Below are 16,518 nucleotides of genomic sequence, written 5' to 3'. Positions count from 1 at the left end.
ATATCCTAAAAAGGCATGTATTGTCCTTATCGACATGGCTTTCAATGTAAACTCCTACAACAATGAAGTTCATCGATATATGTCATGCATCTCAATGCCTCTCTAAAGTATCTCCAACTTCTCAATCAAGGGCTCAAGTTATGCATAATATTCATGAATTTATGCTTCTCTTGAATCATAAGAGGTAGCATAGCATGCCCTGTCTATATTTCCATGGGGGGCATGATATTATAATTCACCAATACCACCAACCATACACAATAGGAGGAGCTCTTCATTCCAAAGTGATTTACATAATGCATGCCTAATCCAATCCTCAAATTTCTTGGGGCTCCTCCTTGAATTTTAGCCATATGTCCTCAATATGCTTCCATCTTGTATCTCAATAGGAATTCTCCACTTGCCATGTCATGAGTTCTCTAATAATTCTACACTTGAACATGCAAAGTATGTAAGGAATGATAAGAAAATGTCACAAAACCTTGCAAGGAACATTGACATGTTTTGCATATTCTCTATATCTTGCCTCTCCACAAAAAGGACTCTTGAGCATCCTTGTGCAATCCATAACACAGAGTACAATCATTGATGCACACATGAATTATTGTATTCAAATCCTTACTTCCTTAGGGTTATGTTGGTGTTTGAATACTTAATGGGCTTAGTTACATAAAGCCACAACTAAGAACTAAGCCGCAATGCATGCATTGACCTCAATTATGGTAGCTCTAAATGTAATTAACAAGCACCACAAGTTGCCGATGCTTGGCACACTAGAGAATTTGAGTGAACTAAGCTCAAAAAATATCACTACTATCTTCATTTATCCCTCAAAATTAGTCACCCTTATAAGATTCACTAAGTTAGTGCTCCCTCTAACACTTTCAAATACCCAAACACACCACATTTTCAAAGGCATTCAAGCTATCACTCTTCTTTCTTTGCCTTAGGAGGTAATCCTTTGAGATCCTCCAACCCCCAATTCTTTTAAGCCTCATCACAGGCAGAAACCATTAGATTATTACACTTTCAATATGGCACCATTTATGAGCTACATGACTATACCCAACCTTTACATTCATAAAGCTATGAAATAATACCCCAACCACGCTATATAAGACATGATTTACTAGCCATCATTTGGAAGAGTTTTAGCTTCAATTATTTAACATGATTTACTAGCCATCACTTGGAAAAGTTTTAGCTTTAATCATTTAATATAAATTAGTAAACAATATCATATTCTATTAATCTTCTTGCATGTCATGTTGGCCATTTTGGCCCATGGACCTCAAGGTGCACACACGCGCGCGCGCGTGTTGCACACATGTATATGTGCATGTTAACATTTTTGCCCACACATTGGCGACAAAACTCCTCATATACATGTTTGAAAGCTTATGAAAGAGTTGGAGCACTAACACCATTGCACCTATTCTTAAGTCATGTGATTCCATCATGGTTGGCCACACATTGGCCAAGTTATACCTCCATCCTTGAGCAAAAGTTGAGTTGAGGGAAAGACATTGTGAACCTCACATCATAGGAATAGACCGGATTGAAGAGAGGCTTTTTGACATTGGGCCATATCTTCACACACACAGCCATTATTGAGGAGGGTAGAGCCCATGGGAGATGGATCTGTTATTGCATTTATTTAGGGGGGGACACCTCCCTCATACTACTCATGGATTCCATAGACCAATGTTGCTAAAGCCAATTCCTAGGTGAGATTCAAAGTCTTTGCACATCATTACTACATGAAAGGCACTCTGTAGAGAGGGATGATATCTATAGCTCACACATTCCTTCCAACCAAACAATGATTGCATACATACCACCTACACAAAGAGGAGTGACAATTTAGAGAGTTGAGAGATCAAAGTAGTATGCCTACCGCAAGTGCAAGGGTGCTATAGAGAAGCTACAACACTAGAGAGAGATGAGGGAGATCAACTAACAACACGAGCAAGTACCTTGCATAGTTGAGGGACTAGTCTAGATGCTACCCCCATACTATTTCATTAGGGATGTGATGACATTCTCTACCCAACTGATCTAGTTTGGGTGGACCTAGTTATTAGTGTTCCATTTTCATTTTCAACTATATATCTAAAAATGCATTGCTTCATCTTCATGTTGTATCCATACACATGTATTGTCTTGTCTTGTACATCACCTTAACTTCTTTGTATAGTATATCATTGATTATCTTTTAGTGCATCCCACTTTGGTGTCTAGTGATGATCATCATTGTACATGGTTTAGTCTCATAGACCAATTTTATTCTCAAAATATTTATTTATTTATATCCTAAATGTTTACCCATGCATTAGTGACACATGTATATGTACATGAGATTATTGTACATATGCATGTCACTAATGCATAGGTAAAGATTAAAAAAAGGGGGGGGGGGGGGGTTTAATTAATGGAGCTACATTAGGCCTAGCTCTAGCTGAAGAAATAATCTTGTAAAAATACATGTCACTAATGCATAGGTAAAGATTTAGGATGTTTGGATCAACCAAGTTGGACCACTCAATCAATGTCCCTCATTTAGGTGCAAAAGATTGCGACCACCTAAATGCTCACCCCATGGATCTCCTACGTAAACAAATCTATAAGCTACCCCTAGATAGGCCCTCAATACATTAGAGCTCTACTCCTAAAGAAGTCTCTCTCTAAGTTGTCATATCTCAAGGAAAAAGAGGCCATGGCATTGTTGATCAATGTAATACATGACTCTCAATAGTAGCCCAAACATGTCTTGAAGAGACAATGAAAGTGACATCGAATCTCACAATAGGCCAAGCAACAACATCCAATGTAGTGCTCCTCTATTTTTGGCTCCAATAAACATATATGACATCTATACTCCTCTAAGGGTATCGATCTATATTTGCCACTCTCAATCTCTAACTAATGTGAAGAGGTGTGCAAATGACCAATAACACATCTAAGGCAGAAAGCCATCTTTGTCCGCAACTCATATACTAATCCCAACCATATCCTCTTGGTATCAAATTGAGGGAAGCCCACTCTAATGATCCTATTGATCTCTAAATGACTCAACATGGTACATCAAAGGAATACTACAAGGGGGGTAGTTTGTCCATGCTAAATCAATGTAGTTCAAATGAGGTTGACATTTATGCATACCAACATGAGGTGTCCCACTCTTTGGCCAACTCTCAAGAGGACTCGAGCCAATTTTGCATGTGTTTTGATAGATTCCATAGGTTGCATATGAATGAGACTAATAAAGTGAGGGCCTCTACTACTCTTGGTACAACATTTGATCATCTTAGGGATCATGGATACGAAGGGTCCCTGCAAAAATCTCCATCCATCACAAGTGCAACCTAATTGGTTGCAATAATCAAGATTGAGCCCCCATACTTGCACTTCATAGAGCAATGTGGATGTGCCCATTGTATTAAATAGCCATAGCTTAGTTCAAGGTTCCTAGAATTATACTTGTAAGCACATCCTCTTCAAACAAGCCAATGTTATGTACCCTCTTGTTAATCTAGTACTTGCTCTCTCTCTCTCTCTCTCTCTCTCTCTCTCTCTCTCTCTCTCTCTCTCTCTCTCTCTCTCTCTCTCTCTCTCTCTCTCTCTCTCTCTCTCTCTCTCTCTCTCTCAGAGAAAGTGGGGCCTATGAGTACAAGTCTTTGGTCCAAACTGGCTTTGAATAAAGATTTAGATATGTATAAGAATCCACATATTTCCATCTCCTACCCATGCATAAACATAGATGTTGATCCCCTAACCCACTAGGATGTAGTATTAACACTATTACCTTGCTTTTACCAAGGTTCACTAAAAGATCATCTAGTGCATAAGATTGTAATGCATCCAAATATTTCTATAGCCCATGTGAAGAGCCAACTATCAAGTAAGAGGGTATCCAAGTACTACTAGCGAAGCTCAATAATTAGAAATCCCACCAATGTAGAGACCAAAGTGTTGAAAATAGAGAACATCTCTATTTCATCGTAACATTGCAATGAACATGTCTTGAAAGCGACACTCTAGTGGATTGAGGAGAGGTTGACCTCCCACTCTACAAAGACTAGTTACATACTACCTCCATGTATTAGTTGTAATGGATGTGGCCAAACAATGCTCTCTAAAAATGCTCCAAGCCTCTCAACTCAAGAATAATTGTTACAATTCTCTCCAACTAAGCTAAGCATGGTCTCTTCTTTCGAAGTATAAGGCATCTAAAGAGTAATTATGCCTATCTATGAGTAGTTGATGCCAATACTACATCTATAAATGAGCCTTGATCTCATGACAATCATCATACCAACTATTCCAAATAATCATCCCGAAAGGAGTCCTCTATGTGGGATGAGTGTGGAAAAGTGGCACCTAGTACCTCTCTAAACTACAAAGGTTAATGAATCATTTGGTTTCATTCATTCATTCATTCATCATGAAATGAAGTGACAATCTATCATGAAATTCAAGAGCCTTGGTCCTTTTATCCTGTAAATACAAGGACTCAAAGATACATCTCGAGATGTGGAGCACTAATGGAGGGGTCTATCTATAGACAACTCATCAAATTCTTTTATGAGTACCCAAGCAACATTAAAGTAGTCTCAATCTAAATTTGTGAGTGCCAAGAAGTCTCCCACACCACCTCAACTTACAACTAATTCAAGGTTGTTAATAAATAGTTGAAACTTGCCCAATTCAAGCATCCTGGATCTTGATAGATACAATGACACATGCACAACAAAATATTTCCTAACCCAAGGTCAATCCCTCACAATCTTTTCCACATAGGATGAGATTGAGGCTATGCAAAAGCAATTGATGAGAGATTTATTGAGGGTATATATAGCTCAATCTAGAGTCTACTAGATAAACACCTTCTTCATACTACCAACTAAGGATGTTGGCATCAACATTAGAACTATATTTTTGTACTTGTTGCTTAATTGCCGAACAATTGTACCATTTTAGAGACAATTCTAACTTTTGGTCTCAAACTATGTTTGGCCTTTGACAAACATTAAAACATCATTTTACTCTCTCTCTCTCTCTCTCTCTCTCTCTCTCTCTCTCTCTCTCTCTCTCTCATATTCAAACATTACAAACTCAAGCGAATCAAATTCATCATGGAATTTGGGAGCCTTCACATTTTTCTCCTAAAGATAGGACTCGAGGAGACCATCCCTAAAGATAAGAGCACCAATCAAGGGCCCTATCCAAAGGCATCTCTCTAATATCTTTTAGAGTAACCAACCAATTTCAAACTAGTCTCAATCTACATCCACGAAGAGTGCCAAGAGTCTCCTACACAACCTCAACCTTGTATCTACACAAGGAACATCAATCAATTGAGCGATTCAACTTGGCTGATCCAAGCATCCTAGATCTTAACAAATGCATTAATGATACATGTACAGCAAAATATTACATGAGCCAAAGTGGCACCCCTCACAATGCTTCTCTACATGGGATGAGATTGAGGCATGCAAAAGCAACCAATGAGGGATTTGTTGAGATGATAAGTAGCCCTACGGCCTTCCAAGATTTTCATGTATCTTTGATATTAATTTAGTGTCTAATAGACAAACAGCTACATCACTTATGAACCTATTCAGCTAGCTGTGCTACTATCGAGCTTTAACAATTTAGGCTTGTACAGGTATCATTCAAATTTCCTTTTGTCCTTGCTGTTTATTTGCCGAATAGTTGTATCATTTTACAAGTAATTGCAACTTATGGTCTCAGGAGTCATTTTAGCCTTTTGGCAAATGCTAATAGATCATTTCATTTCCCCCACCTCTCTCTCTCTCTCTCTCTCTCTCTCTCTCTCTCTCTCTCATATTCAAGCCATTCACAAGCTGAAGTTAGAATTTAATTTATTATTAAAATTTGGGAAAAGTATGACATTGTTAAAAGCATTTGAGAAAAATCAACTAGCAAGGGCCAAATAAAACATCATGTCCTAAGTGAGATGGGTTTTGGCAACATTAAGATAAAATGTCACCAAATCTGAGGCTAAAGTTCTTGGAGACTGGGTTTTCTTCGGTGATCCACAGCTGCTGTAACATATATTGGTGTCACATTGGGAAAACTTGCAGAGTTTGAAGCGGTTTAAAGAACAACCAAAAAACAGCTTGCAGCACTGAGTCTGGTCTTGAAACAGAAAGTACTAGTAGATTAGTGATGCAGTTTCGGCCAGAAAACCTATTTGCTTAAAATGCTCACTTAGGGATCTGCTGCATGTTTACTGGGATGCTGCTGAAACACACACACTGGCTGTCACTATACATGCCCCATGACAGATGTCTTGACACCTGCTGCTGTTCGAGTCAAATGCAGACTTGCACTATCTTCAGAAAATCATAGCTTTTAATCGCTAGCATACACACAAGTCTATTTTTCACAAAGCAACCCACAGTTTATTTGATATCACAGAAAAAACTGAACCTTCAACTAATTAATACACCAATGAAGCTTCCCAATTAATGTAGCATCCATCGTTTATATATACATTGCCTATGGAATCTGGAAACTTCATTGAGCCATTACTCTTTGCATCCAAAGATTTTCTCCATCTAGTGGGACAATCTCAAAGGATTGCAAGGTGAGACCAGAATGCAGAAAGAGGCGGTGGTTCCAAACCTGGAAAAGAGTGCTCCGCGGTCACCATGTTCATGCCATAGAAATTGTTGCAAATGAATAACAATGTAACAAGAGCTAAGACTGGCAAAATTAGTACTATTGCAAGATGAAGGCCCAACCTATTGATCTGAAAATAGTGACTTATTGGGTACAATCAGCTCAAGATAAATCTGCATTGAGGAACTAAGTGGGAACATTATGTGGCATATAAATATCTTTTAATTCTGTTCTTACCATACCACGAAGGCCACCATACTATGAGGATGCAAATTGACAGTAACTTCAATAAAATCGAATGGGGTGAAAAAGATGACTACATTATCTTGCTTATCAAGACCAACAGTATAAATTTCCTGTTACACGGAGCACCTTCTTTCAAGATGTATAGAAAAGCTCGTTTACAGCTTATTCTACAAGGGCACAAAGGACCCTTGAAGGTCACTCGCCTCGATTATGTTCAAACCTCCACATGTAAGCCCAAATGACTTCCATGCTGATGTTACACTATATCTGCTCCTTGAAAAGTAAGCAAAAAACTGGAACCTGCCAAACATGTCATTCTTGACAAGTCAAAATTGCTGCCTACATGGTTTTTGGTGCGCAATACAACTGAGCACAAAGGTAGCTGGCAGATGAGCAGAAACACTGCTTACTATTCAATAAATGGAGCTTAATGTTTGTACCCTCACATGGTACACTACAGTGAGATATTATGAAACCAGCATTCCTTCTTGGAAAGGGTGGTAATTCCCTAATATAGCACTTAATTACAGCAATCAGCAAATGAAATAACTTAAAATGCATAAATTACCTTAATAATCTCGGACATTGGACATCCTGTTGGCCCCAAAACTGGTCCCCCCTTTCGGTATTTCTTTAACTCGATTGCTAATGGTATGAGTAGAAGCTGAGATTTACAATCTCCTTTGCTATCCCAAAAGCCTCTTTGGTGTAGAGACAATCAGCAATCAATTTGAGCCAATTGCCCCTTGATGTTTCACCCAAGACTTGCACAAATGAAACCAACTGGCCAAATGTTGCCCCAAATTACAATGAATGGATGGGCATTTGAATTCCCTGACAATTACACAAATTCCAGGCTTCACCAATTGGCAGGGGTCCTAAGGTAGCTGTCAAACCCTAATTTCTGCAGAAATTTAGGATTTACAGTAGAGACATCTCTACTGTCCACCAAATTTGGCTGAGATCTGCTCAAAATGGCTAAGAAATGCTGAGATCTCCTAAGAATGCCCCGCAGAAGGCAAGAGAGAGCCAAAATAAGCGAGAAATCTGATTTTCTTCGCAAAGAAACCCTAAATTCTGCCTACTGCTTCCAGCCTGCATTTAATGTAGTCATCTACTGCCAGACATCTCCAAAATGTTGTCACGTAATCAGCAATGCTATTACCAACCCCTAGAAGGTGACTCCTTGCTGTCCCTTTCCTATTGAGGCCAACACATGGCTGTCTTCTACAGCAGATCGTTGTTTTCTTATCAAAAAATGGACCAGTCACTCTCTCTCTCTCTCTCTCTCCAAGCTATAAACTAACTGAATGGCTGAGACCCAGCCCCCAAAATCATTTTCTCAGTTTGCATGAGCATACTTGCCAAGTTGCAACATTCTAAACTCATTTTTCAGCATTATCCAACCATTTAATTAATTTTCAAAATCAAATGATCCTAAAAATTAATTTCAACCCTTTGACCCTACCCAAAATCAAATCTGCCCATCCATAATTAAATTGGCTAGGCCATTTGTAACCTCAAGTGATCCCCTACATCTGTTGACCCTTAGATTGGTATTAATTAATTAATTAATGCTAGTCCCTAGTGTCACCACCAACACTTATTGGCCAAATAACTATCCTAAGGTCAAAACTAACACCAACTGACCCCCAAAGTCCAACTAGCATAACTTATCACAACTTTTGCCTTTAACACCCATTGCATCCTCAAGGTACTTCGCTTGTTACCATGAAATAACTCCCATGTGCATCACATGTGCTGAACAACCTTGCACATTTGATTAATAACTTAGTCAAATGTTATCAACAAGATTAAAGTATCAAAATTTTACGTCCTCGTAACATATTATCAATTGCAGAAGGTTCCACATTCACCACTATTATATCTCATGTTTCATATTGTTTTTGTTGAAGTTCTCATATCAAGGACAAATGCCCCATATAGTACTAAAAGCAATATAACATCTATACTTTTAGTTGTCTTGGCATGCCCTTTGCAATGCTTTACATTCATTGTAGATTCAAATATGCTGAAGAGTAAACAGTGAACGCATATGCAAAACAAAACCACCAAGTTGATACTAGTAAGTTGCAAGGACTAAATAGTATTCTTAAGAACATCAACAAAGTTAGACCTTGACTCTAGAGTCCCCATATGGCCAATCACATAGCATCTTAAAGTATAGTATCTTTTCTGAGATAAGACACACACCTCAACGCCCACAAATGAAGACACCTCCGCCTCCCAAATATTGCCTGAAAGAGAAGGTAAGAGCCAAGATGGTGTTACTCCTATGTGAACCTAGGATCGCCCACAAGCAAAATAAACAATGGAGCTTGATCGTACTAGGTCTAGGATCTTCCTCAATGAGCCAGCCAAGGAAGAGAATGTATTGAGTGTTTAAATGAGGCAAGAGTGTTGGGGATAAAGGCTCTGTGCCTAATGGCCTGTGTATTCATCGCACACTTATACACTACAGGCGACGAGCACCTATCATTGTCACTTTATTCTTTAATCTTTCAGTGACATTTGAAAAAGGAAAAGCCAATCACACATTGCGACGGTTGGAGTTTCCACATATTGTGTCTCTCTCTCTTGCTCTCTTGCTCTCTTGCTCCATCCGCTATAGCTCTTGTTTTGCTCTTGCTTCTGCTTGTGTGCTTCTACTCAAGCTTTACCTTTCTACTAATATCAAAACCAACCATTCGAGGAGCTTCTTCATCCTTTGCTTCAGCTCGGATTCAAAGTTTCAACTCAAGGTTTCATGGCCGCCACTGTTCCTTTCTCTTTGAGGTATGCATCGAGTCTTTCCCTCTTCCAACTTATTCCAGCTTGCTACATGCTTGCTAAGGAGCTTCCTAGGGCTTGGCTAAGCCTTGTTGAGTACTTATTAGGTTGAGGAGCCGCCATTTTATCCATTTTGAGTGGATACAAAGCATGATGTAAAAGTCATGGACAGCTATGGTAGCTTCACAACACTATCATATTTTGGCCATAACTTTTGGATACGGTATTGGATTTAAGCATTCTATAGCTAGAAACGAAAAGAGCTACAGATCAGGGCACTCATAGAGTTGGCCATAACTTTTGGATACGGTATTGGATTTCAGTATTCTATAGCTAAAAACAAAAAGTACAACAAGAGCTACAGATCAGGGCACTCATAGAGTTGATTCTATGCAGTTTTCTATTCTTTGTTTCACACAGAACAACACAGTTCTGGTTTGGACAGTAAGCAATAAATTTCATAATGCATAGTTGATGCTTTGGGGATACTATTTTGATGCCCGGATGGTATGGTTATGCTTTTGGCATTAATTTGAGCTTAAAATAACTCAAATTTTACTATCATTTCAGTGCTTTCATAAAGCAACAAGCATTTATCAATTAGCCTAATGCTCATTGATGCTTTCCAAGATACTTAGCGGATGTACCACTACTTTAGTTGTTATATATTTCCCAATATGCTATGGCATGCTTTTGAGCTGAGATTGGGGATCCATTACATTAATCTTACATGTAGTTACATGCCTTGGTTACTTCAGTGGCTTATAGAATTATGAGCTTGAAGAATCCACTAGGTTTTATCCTCCTTACTTATACTTCATGTATCTTGGATACTCGGATATCATGCACTTGATGCTTTGAGCTTGCATTGCTCATTTGGAATTCGGTTTTGTTCCAATGGGAGTTACCTCCGATACTTTGGTGTTACATAGAGCTTTGGATTTATGCAGTTGAGCTTGAACTTACTTCCACCAAGACCATGGGACACTTACTTCATGTGCATGAAGTAAGTGTACATGAAGCAATTGAGCTTAACCTTACTTCCACCAAGACCATCGGACACTTACTTCATATACATATACATGCTCTCTTGATATATATTGGATACAGTTACCCTATAATGGGTTTATTTAATCACTTACTTTAGACCTGGCACATATATTTGTCAGTGTGTTGTCAATGATATTTATATACTTTTAGATTATGTATTGAGCTTTGCTCAATGGATTATGCATTTGGTAGCTCTCCTCTCTTTACCCTAAGATCTCCTATGTGCATGATGTCTATGCCTACCACATGTATGCTTACTGACGCACTGCAATTGTAACAACCTTCAGTGTGGCTTGTTCTTGCTCTTTCTTTCTCGATTGCTCACACTTGGTTGTTAGCATATTGCGGCAGTTTATTACAACCTATCATTTCAGGTTTATGCATTCTATCTGAGGGCAATCACTTGGATTTGACAGTTACTTAATTACAGTTAATGGACAGCTCATCCTTCTAGTAGTTTCTCTTGCTCAGCCCTTGATTTGGTTGTGGTTTTTGGGCTGTTATACTGTCATTTACAGCAATCTGTTTGCCTTGGATTGTGCTTTCATCTCTTGCATTATGGCTAGTGGATCGAATAACAATGCTACCTCTAACATTGAGAAGGATGGCACAAATTACACCTATTGGAAGACACAAATCTAGCAAATTCTAATGGTGGGCTGGTGATGTGGATCACCGACAATCTACTACAGGCTATTGTTTTACCTTGGGTTCAGGTGTTATCTCATGGAGTAGCAAGAAGCAGCCCACGGTAGCCCTTTCTTCTACTGAGGCAGTGTATCGGGCTGCGTCTTCCACCACATGTGAGATTGTGTGGCTTCAGTGATTGTTGGAGGAGCTTGGCTTCCCCCAGACTCTTCCTACTTTTCTGCGGTGCGACAATGAGAGTTGCATTGCCTTGGTACGGAATCCTGTTTTCCATACCCGAACGAAGCACATTGAGATCAAGTACCACTTTATTTGGGAGAAGCTTCTGGATGGGACCACTGATGTGGAGTACTGCAAGACGGAGGATAATCTTGCAGATTTGTTCACGAAGGTGCTTCCTAAGGCTCTTCTTTGGAGACATGCGAGATCTTTCAGTGTTATGACCTGTCCAGGATTTGAGAGGGGGTGTTAGAGATTGTGATTCCCTGGTATCTAGGGGATCAGAGCACGACAGCGTAGCAGGCAGGACACGTCAGCACTCAGCGCAGATGCCACGTTGCAGTCTGCAGTTTGCTGGAAAAAAAAATCCCTAAGTCAGAGGTCCCCCTCAAATACCGAAGAATCCTCGAGGCAACCTACCAATACACCTATTTGGGTTCACTCATGAGCCCCGCCAAAAGACCTAAACAAAACAAAGATCAACACGAGTGTTGAATAGCCAAATCAAGGATTCAATCAACTGACGATAGCGGGAAGCACCCGTCAAGGGAGAAGCTGAGTGTGAAGTGTCCTTCCAGTTCGGATCCATAGGAGTAGAAATGGTCCGACAAGTTTTCATCTCAAAGTCACCAAGAGCTCCTAAATGTATCTTTGCTAAGAGATGAAAACCCCCCTCTAAGACTGATTAATCTCATGACCCAAGAAGAAATGAAGAAGCCCCAAGTTCGTCATCTCAAATGTTTGATGTAAAGCTGTCTTTGTCTCTTGAACCTTCTCTGCATGGTCACCTGTAAGAATCAAATCATCACCATACAACACATGACCAGCCTCGGAAGTGTGCACATAAAGCTACAGATCGGCCTTGGAGCGCCGATATCCCAACTTTGATTCAAGTAACAAGTTAATCTTCTCGTTCCAGTCACGCGGAGCCTGCTTGAGGCCGTACGAAGCCTCCTTCAACTTGTATACTTTCCCATCCGAGGATCCAAAGCCAAGAGGATGCTCTATATAGATCTCCTCCTTCAAGTCACCATTGAGGAAGGCCGACTTCACATCCAACTGAAAGACAAGCCATCTCCTATGACTAGCCAAGGCAAGAATAGCTCGAATAGTCGCCATACAAGCAGTGGGGACAAAAGTATCATGGAAGTCAATGCCTCCGCATTGAGTAAAACCTTTAGCAACAAGGCGAGCCTTGTGCTTGTCCAAAGAACCATTGCTAAGGTACTTGGTCTTGAAGACCCACTTGACACCAATCACCTCCTTGTGAGAGGAACGAGGCACAAGGTACCAAGTGCCATTCCTCTCAATAGCCTCCAACTTGGCTCCCATAGCTTTGTGCCAATGGTCAAACTGCAAAGCCTCCTTCACAGAAGTGGGCTCTCAATCCTGCATAACACGGGTCATCAAACAATAGTTAGAGCAAATGAGCTCCGTAGAATGTGCTTGGTTCCTCCGTGACCTCCACAGTTCATCCTGCGGTTTCCACTCCTCAGGGACCCCTTTGATCCCTGAACCTCGGAGCGTGTCATGAGCCCAACAAGGAGACCGGATCTCTCCTCGTCACTCTCCATCTGCTAAAGACTCAACTACATCCACCGGCAGAAGCTCCACTAGGGTGGCCGATGGAAGGAAAGACTCAAAATCAAAAGAAAAATCTCCATCAAAAGACTCTGTCTCTAAAGGAACTATCACGGGAGCCCAACTCTCCCCTCGATCTCCAAGTACGGGCTGCTCCTCACCCCCCGCTGTGGTTGGAACTTCCATGAACCGCACATCGCAACTCGTGTAGGTAGACATCCTGCTTGATGGGATCAAACAAGTGATAACCTTGGGACTGGAAGCTGTAACCAACAAAAAGGTATCGTCGCGAAGCCGCCTCAAACTTGTCACATTGCGTCTTCGGGATGTGCACATACGCATCACACCCAAAGATCCTGAAATAAGAGACATCAGGCTTAGTCCCAAAGTAAGCCTCAAAAGGTGTCATCCTATCAACGGCCAAAGTGGGAGATCGATTGAGAATGTGGACTGTCGTAGCCACTGCCTCAGCCCACAGAAACTGAAGTGTCTGTCGGTGCTCCATCATGGTGTGTGCCATCTCGATTATACTTCGGTTCTTCTACTCCAAAACGCCATTCTCTTGAGAGGTGTTAGTATTAGCAAACTTGGTGAATGCCCCTATCTGCACAAAAACGAGTAAACTCATTGGAAAAAAATTCAACACCCTTGTCTAATCGCAAGGTCTTCAATCTCCAGCCAAATCGGTTCTCCTTGAAAAGAAGCCAATCCTTGAAGCGGAAAAAAGCCTCCGACTTTAATATCAAGAAGTAGACCCAAGTCATCCTGTTGTAGTCATCTACGATCAACACGAAGTACAAGCTCCCCTTTAAGGACTTGGTCCTCATCACGCCACAAAGATCCGTAGATACAAGCTTCATAGGTGAAGTAGACCGCCTCAAAGCTTTGTTGGGAATTGCATCCCGATGTTGTTTCCCACAAATGCAGGAGACACATGGTTGCTAGCTCACCACACTGTCTGGCAAACCCCGAACAAGCGAGCCTCGCATTGCCTTTCGAAGATACTCATAGTTCAGCTGGCCAAACCGAGCATGCCATAGCTCTGACTGTGTGTGAGAGGTGAGAAGAAGAGAAGTAAGAGCTGTAGAAGACTTCAATTTGTAAATGTTGTTCTCCTCATACCTTGAAGAGAGAACCTTTCTCAATCCACGATCAAGAACTCGAATAGCATCACTGTCAAACTCCACCAAGAAACCAAGAGAGCAAATCTTATGGACCGAAAGCAAATGATACCCTAAACTTGGCACATGCAACACCTCGAAAGTGTGAGTACCACCACGTCCATCTAGAATCAACTGCATCTCACCTCGTGCAACAATAGACACAAAAGAGCTGTCTCCAATGAGAATTTGCCCACACGAGGGTCGCAAATAGACAACACCAACGAGAAAACAAGTCATGTGCCGTGAGGCACCACTATCTATGATCCACACTCCAACCTGGGGAGCTACCATCGCAGCATCAGAAGTCTCCAATGTAGAGTCCTCAACAACCGCTAAGTGTAGAAAAGCAGCTAATGAGGATGCAACCACCACTCCAAAATCCTTTGTGTCCTTCTTCTTGATGTCCTCCTTGTTCTTATTGAGGCAATCCATCTTCCAATGACCGGTCTTACCACAAATATAGCATGTGGATTCTTTCTCTTTGTCCTTCTTGGATTTGTTGTTCTCCTTCTTCTTTTGGTCTTTTTCCTTCTTTTGAGAGGCTTGACCAACCAATGCCTCCGATTTGGAAGCATTTTATCCCTTCAATTGTTCCTCTTGGTCCAAGACCATAGGAACCAACTCTTTCCATCGAAGAGTCAACTCTTGCCCTGATGCAATAAGAGTGGAATAAAAAGTACCAAATCATGGCGGCAACTGGGACAATAAAGTGATCGCCATGTCTTTGGAGAAAATAGGCTTTCCCGCATTTTGAACCTACATCTGAAGCTGCCGAAGCTTGTTGATGTGTTCCCGAAGCGAAGAAGGCTTATTTATGGGCAAGGTCCGCATCTGCACTTCCAAAGAAACCCTCTTCATCAGGGTCAACCGATTAAACATCTAGTCGAGCTCCAACCATATCTCTCAAGCCACCGTCAAGTGCTCGATGTGAATAATCATGGCTGTAGTACAAGACAGAAAAAGAAAAGAATGAATCCTAGCATTCAATTTGTCTCAGTGAGACTGGTTTGAAGAGAGTTTAGACTCATCTCTCACCAAGGGCCGGCTAATCTCCTCCATCACAAGCTCTGCCAAATCATAAGACTCCAATATGGCCAACATCATCACTTGCCAAATATGGTAATTGTCACCATTGAGCTTCTGATTTGATGGAAGAGTCGATAGGACAAGCACCTTCCGGTCCATGACCACCTCGAACTCCAAGTCGGTCTCTGTAGACATTTTCACCTGCAATGCCTGCTCAAGCACAAAAGCAATCCCCCTCTGACTATGAAGACGCAGCTTACTAGGGCTCTTTCCTCCACTTCCCGAACCTTTTTCAGCCGCCGAAGGCGGTGAAAAGGTAAAATCTGCAATGGAAGGCCGAAAACCCAGCCTTCCTCCTCTTCAAGTAGCAACAACCTGCAGCGAATTCACCAACTCGACTCCTTTCCCGCACACCCACACTCACTTCAGCCTTGTTCCAATACCCATCCCTCCCACTCGCCCTCGAATGCTGGAAACGCAACCTCGTGTCCCACTAAAATCTCCTCTTCACGTAGGTTCTTTCCTTAGTCACTCCATCTTCACCACTCTAATACCATGTCAGAGTGCAGCGATGCGGAAGCGTGGGACCAAGACTAAGAGTGAGAGTGAACACAGAGAGGAGAGAGAGAAAAAGAGATAGCGAAACACAAAAAATCTACAAAGAAGAATGTTGTATAGGAATGCAGAATTATACACGGGTGCAGAGAGAATATCTGTGTATGTCTCCGCCTTGAGGACCTCGATCTCCATCAGGCCGCATGTTGTCTGTCACCAGCAGGCTCTCTTTCACATACAAGTGATAGACAAGTGCTAGAGAGGACTGCTATAAATAGCAGAACAAAATTCCAAGAAATGACCAGCATCAGGTCGGCTGCATTTAAATGCAGCCAACTGCATTAAAAAACTGTCCGACTGCTCAACCTGGTCTGTCCGACTGCAACTGCCACGTGGCATCTGTGCTGATTGCTGACCTGGCTGCTGATGTGTCCTGCCTGCTGTGCTGTCCTGCTCTGATCCCCTAGCTGTCTAGGGAATGACAATCTCTAACAATAAGGCCATAAGCTGAGAGAAGTGGAAAGCCCAAATCCGAAACATAAAGGGCTTGTAAAAGGGAGCTTGACGTGCATTTGGAAAATAAAGGCAAAGT

The 16,518-nt window shown here is 41.3% G+C and overlaps 1 protein-coding gene across 2 annotated transcripts in view; it reads right to left on the bottom strand.

Moving 5' to 3' along the window:
* Window positions 1–5,923: 5,923 nt before the first annotated feature.
* Window positions 5,924–16,518, bottom strand: part of LOC148015680 (uncharacterized) — a 35,187-nt gene continuing 24,592 nt past the window's right edge. The window contains exon 3 of one of the 2 annotated variants that reach the window (XM_087665922.1): window positions 5,924–6,651. In XM_087665922.1, the coding sequence (XP_087522048.1) occupies window positions 6,585–6,651 (67 nt within the window). In that variant the 3' untranslated portion in view covers window positions 5,924–6,584. Of the gene's footprint in view, window positions 6,652–6,947; window positions 7,195–16,518 lie in introns of those variants that run through there. The other variant, XM_087665920.1, reaches the window with a different exon arrangement.

Source organism: Lygodium microphyllum, chromosome 24, assembly GCF_053477565.2.
Source record: "Lygodium microphyllum isolate KBCC chromosome 24, Lygodium_microphyllum_v1.1.10, whole genome shotgun sequence".
Classification (NCBI taxonomy): Eukaryota; Viridiplantae; Streptophyta; class Polypodiopsida; order Schizaeales; family Lygodiaceae; genus Lygodium; species Lygodium microphyllum.
This window is presented reverse-complemented; position numbering and strand designations above follow the sequence as displayed.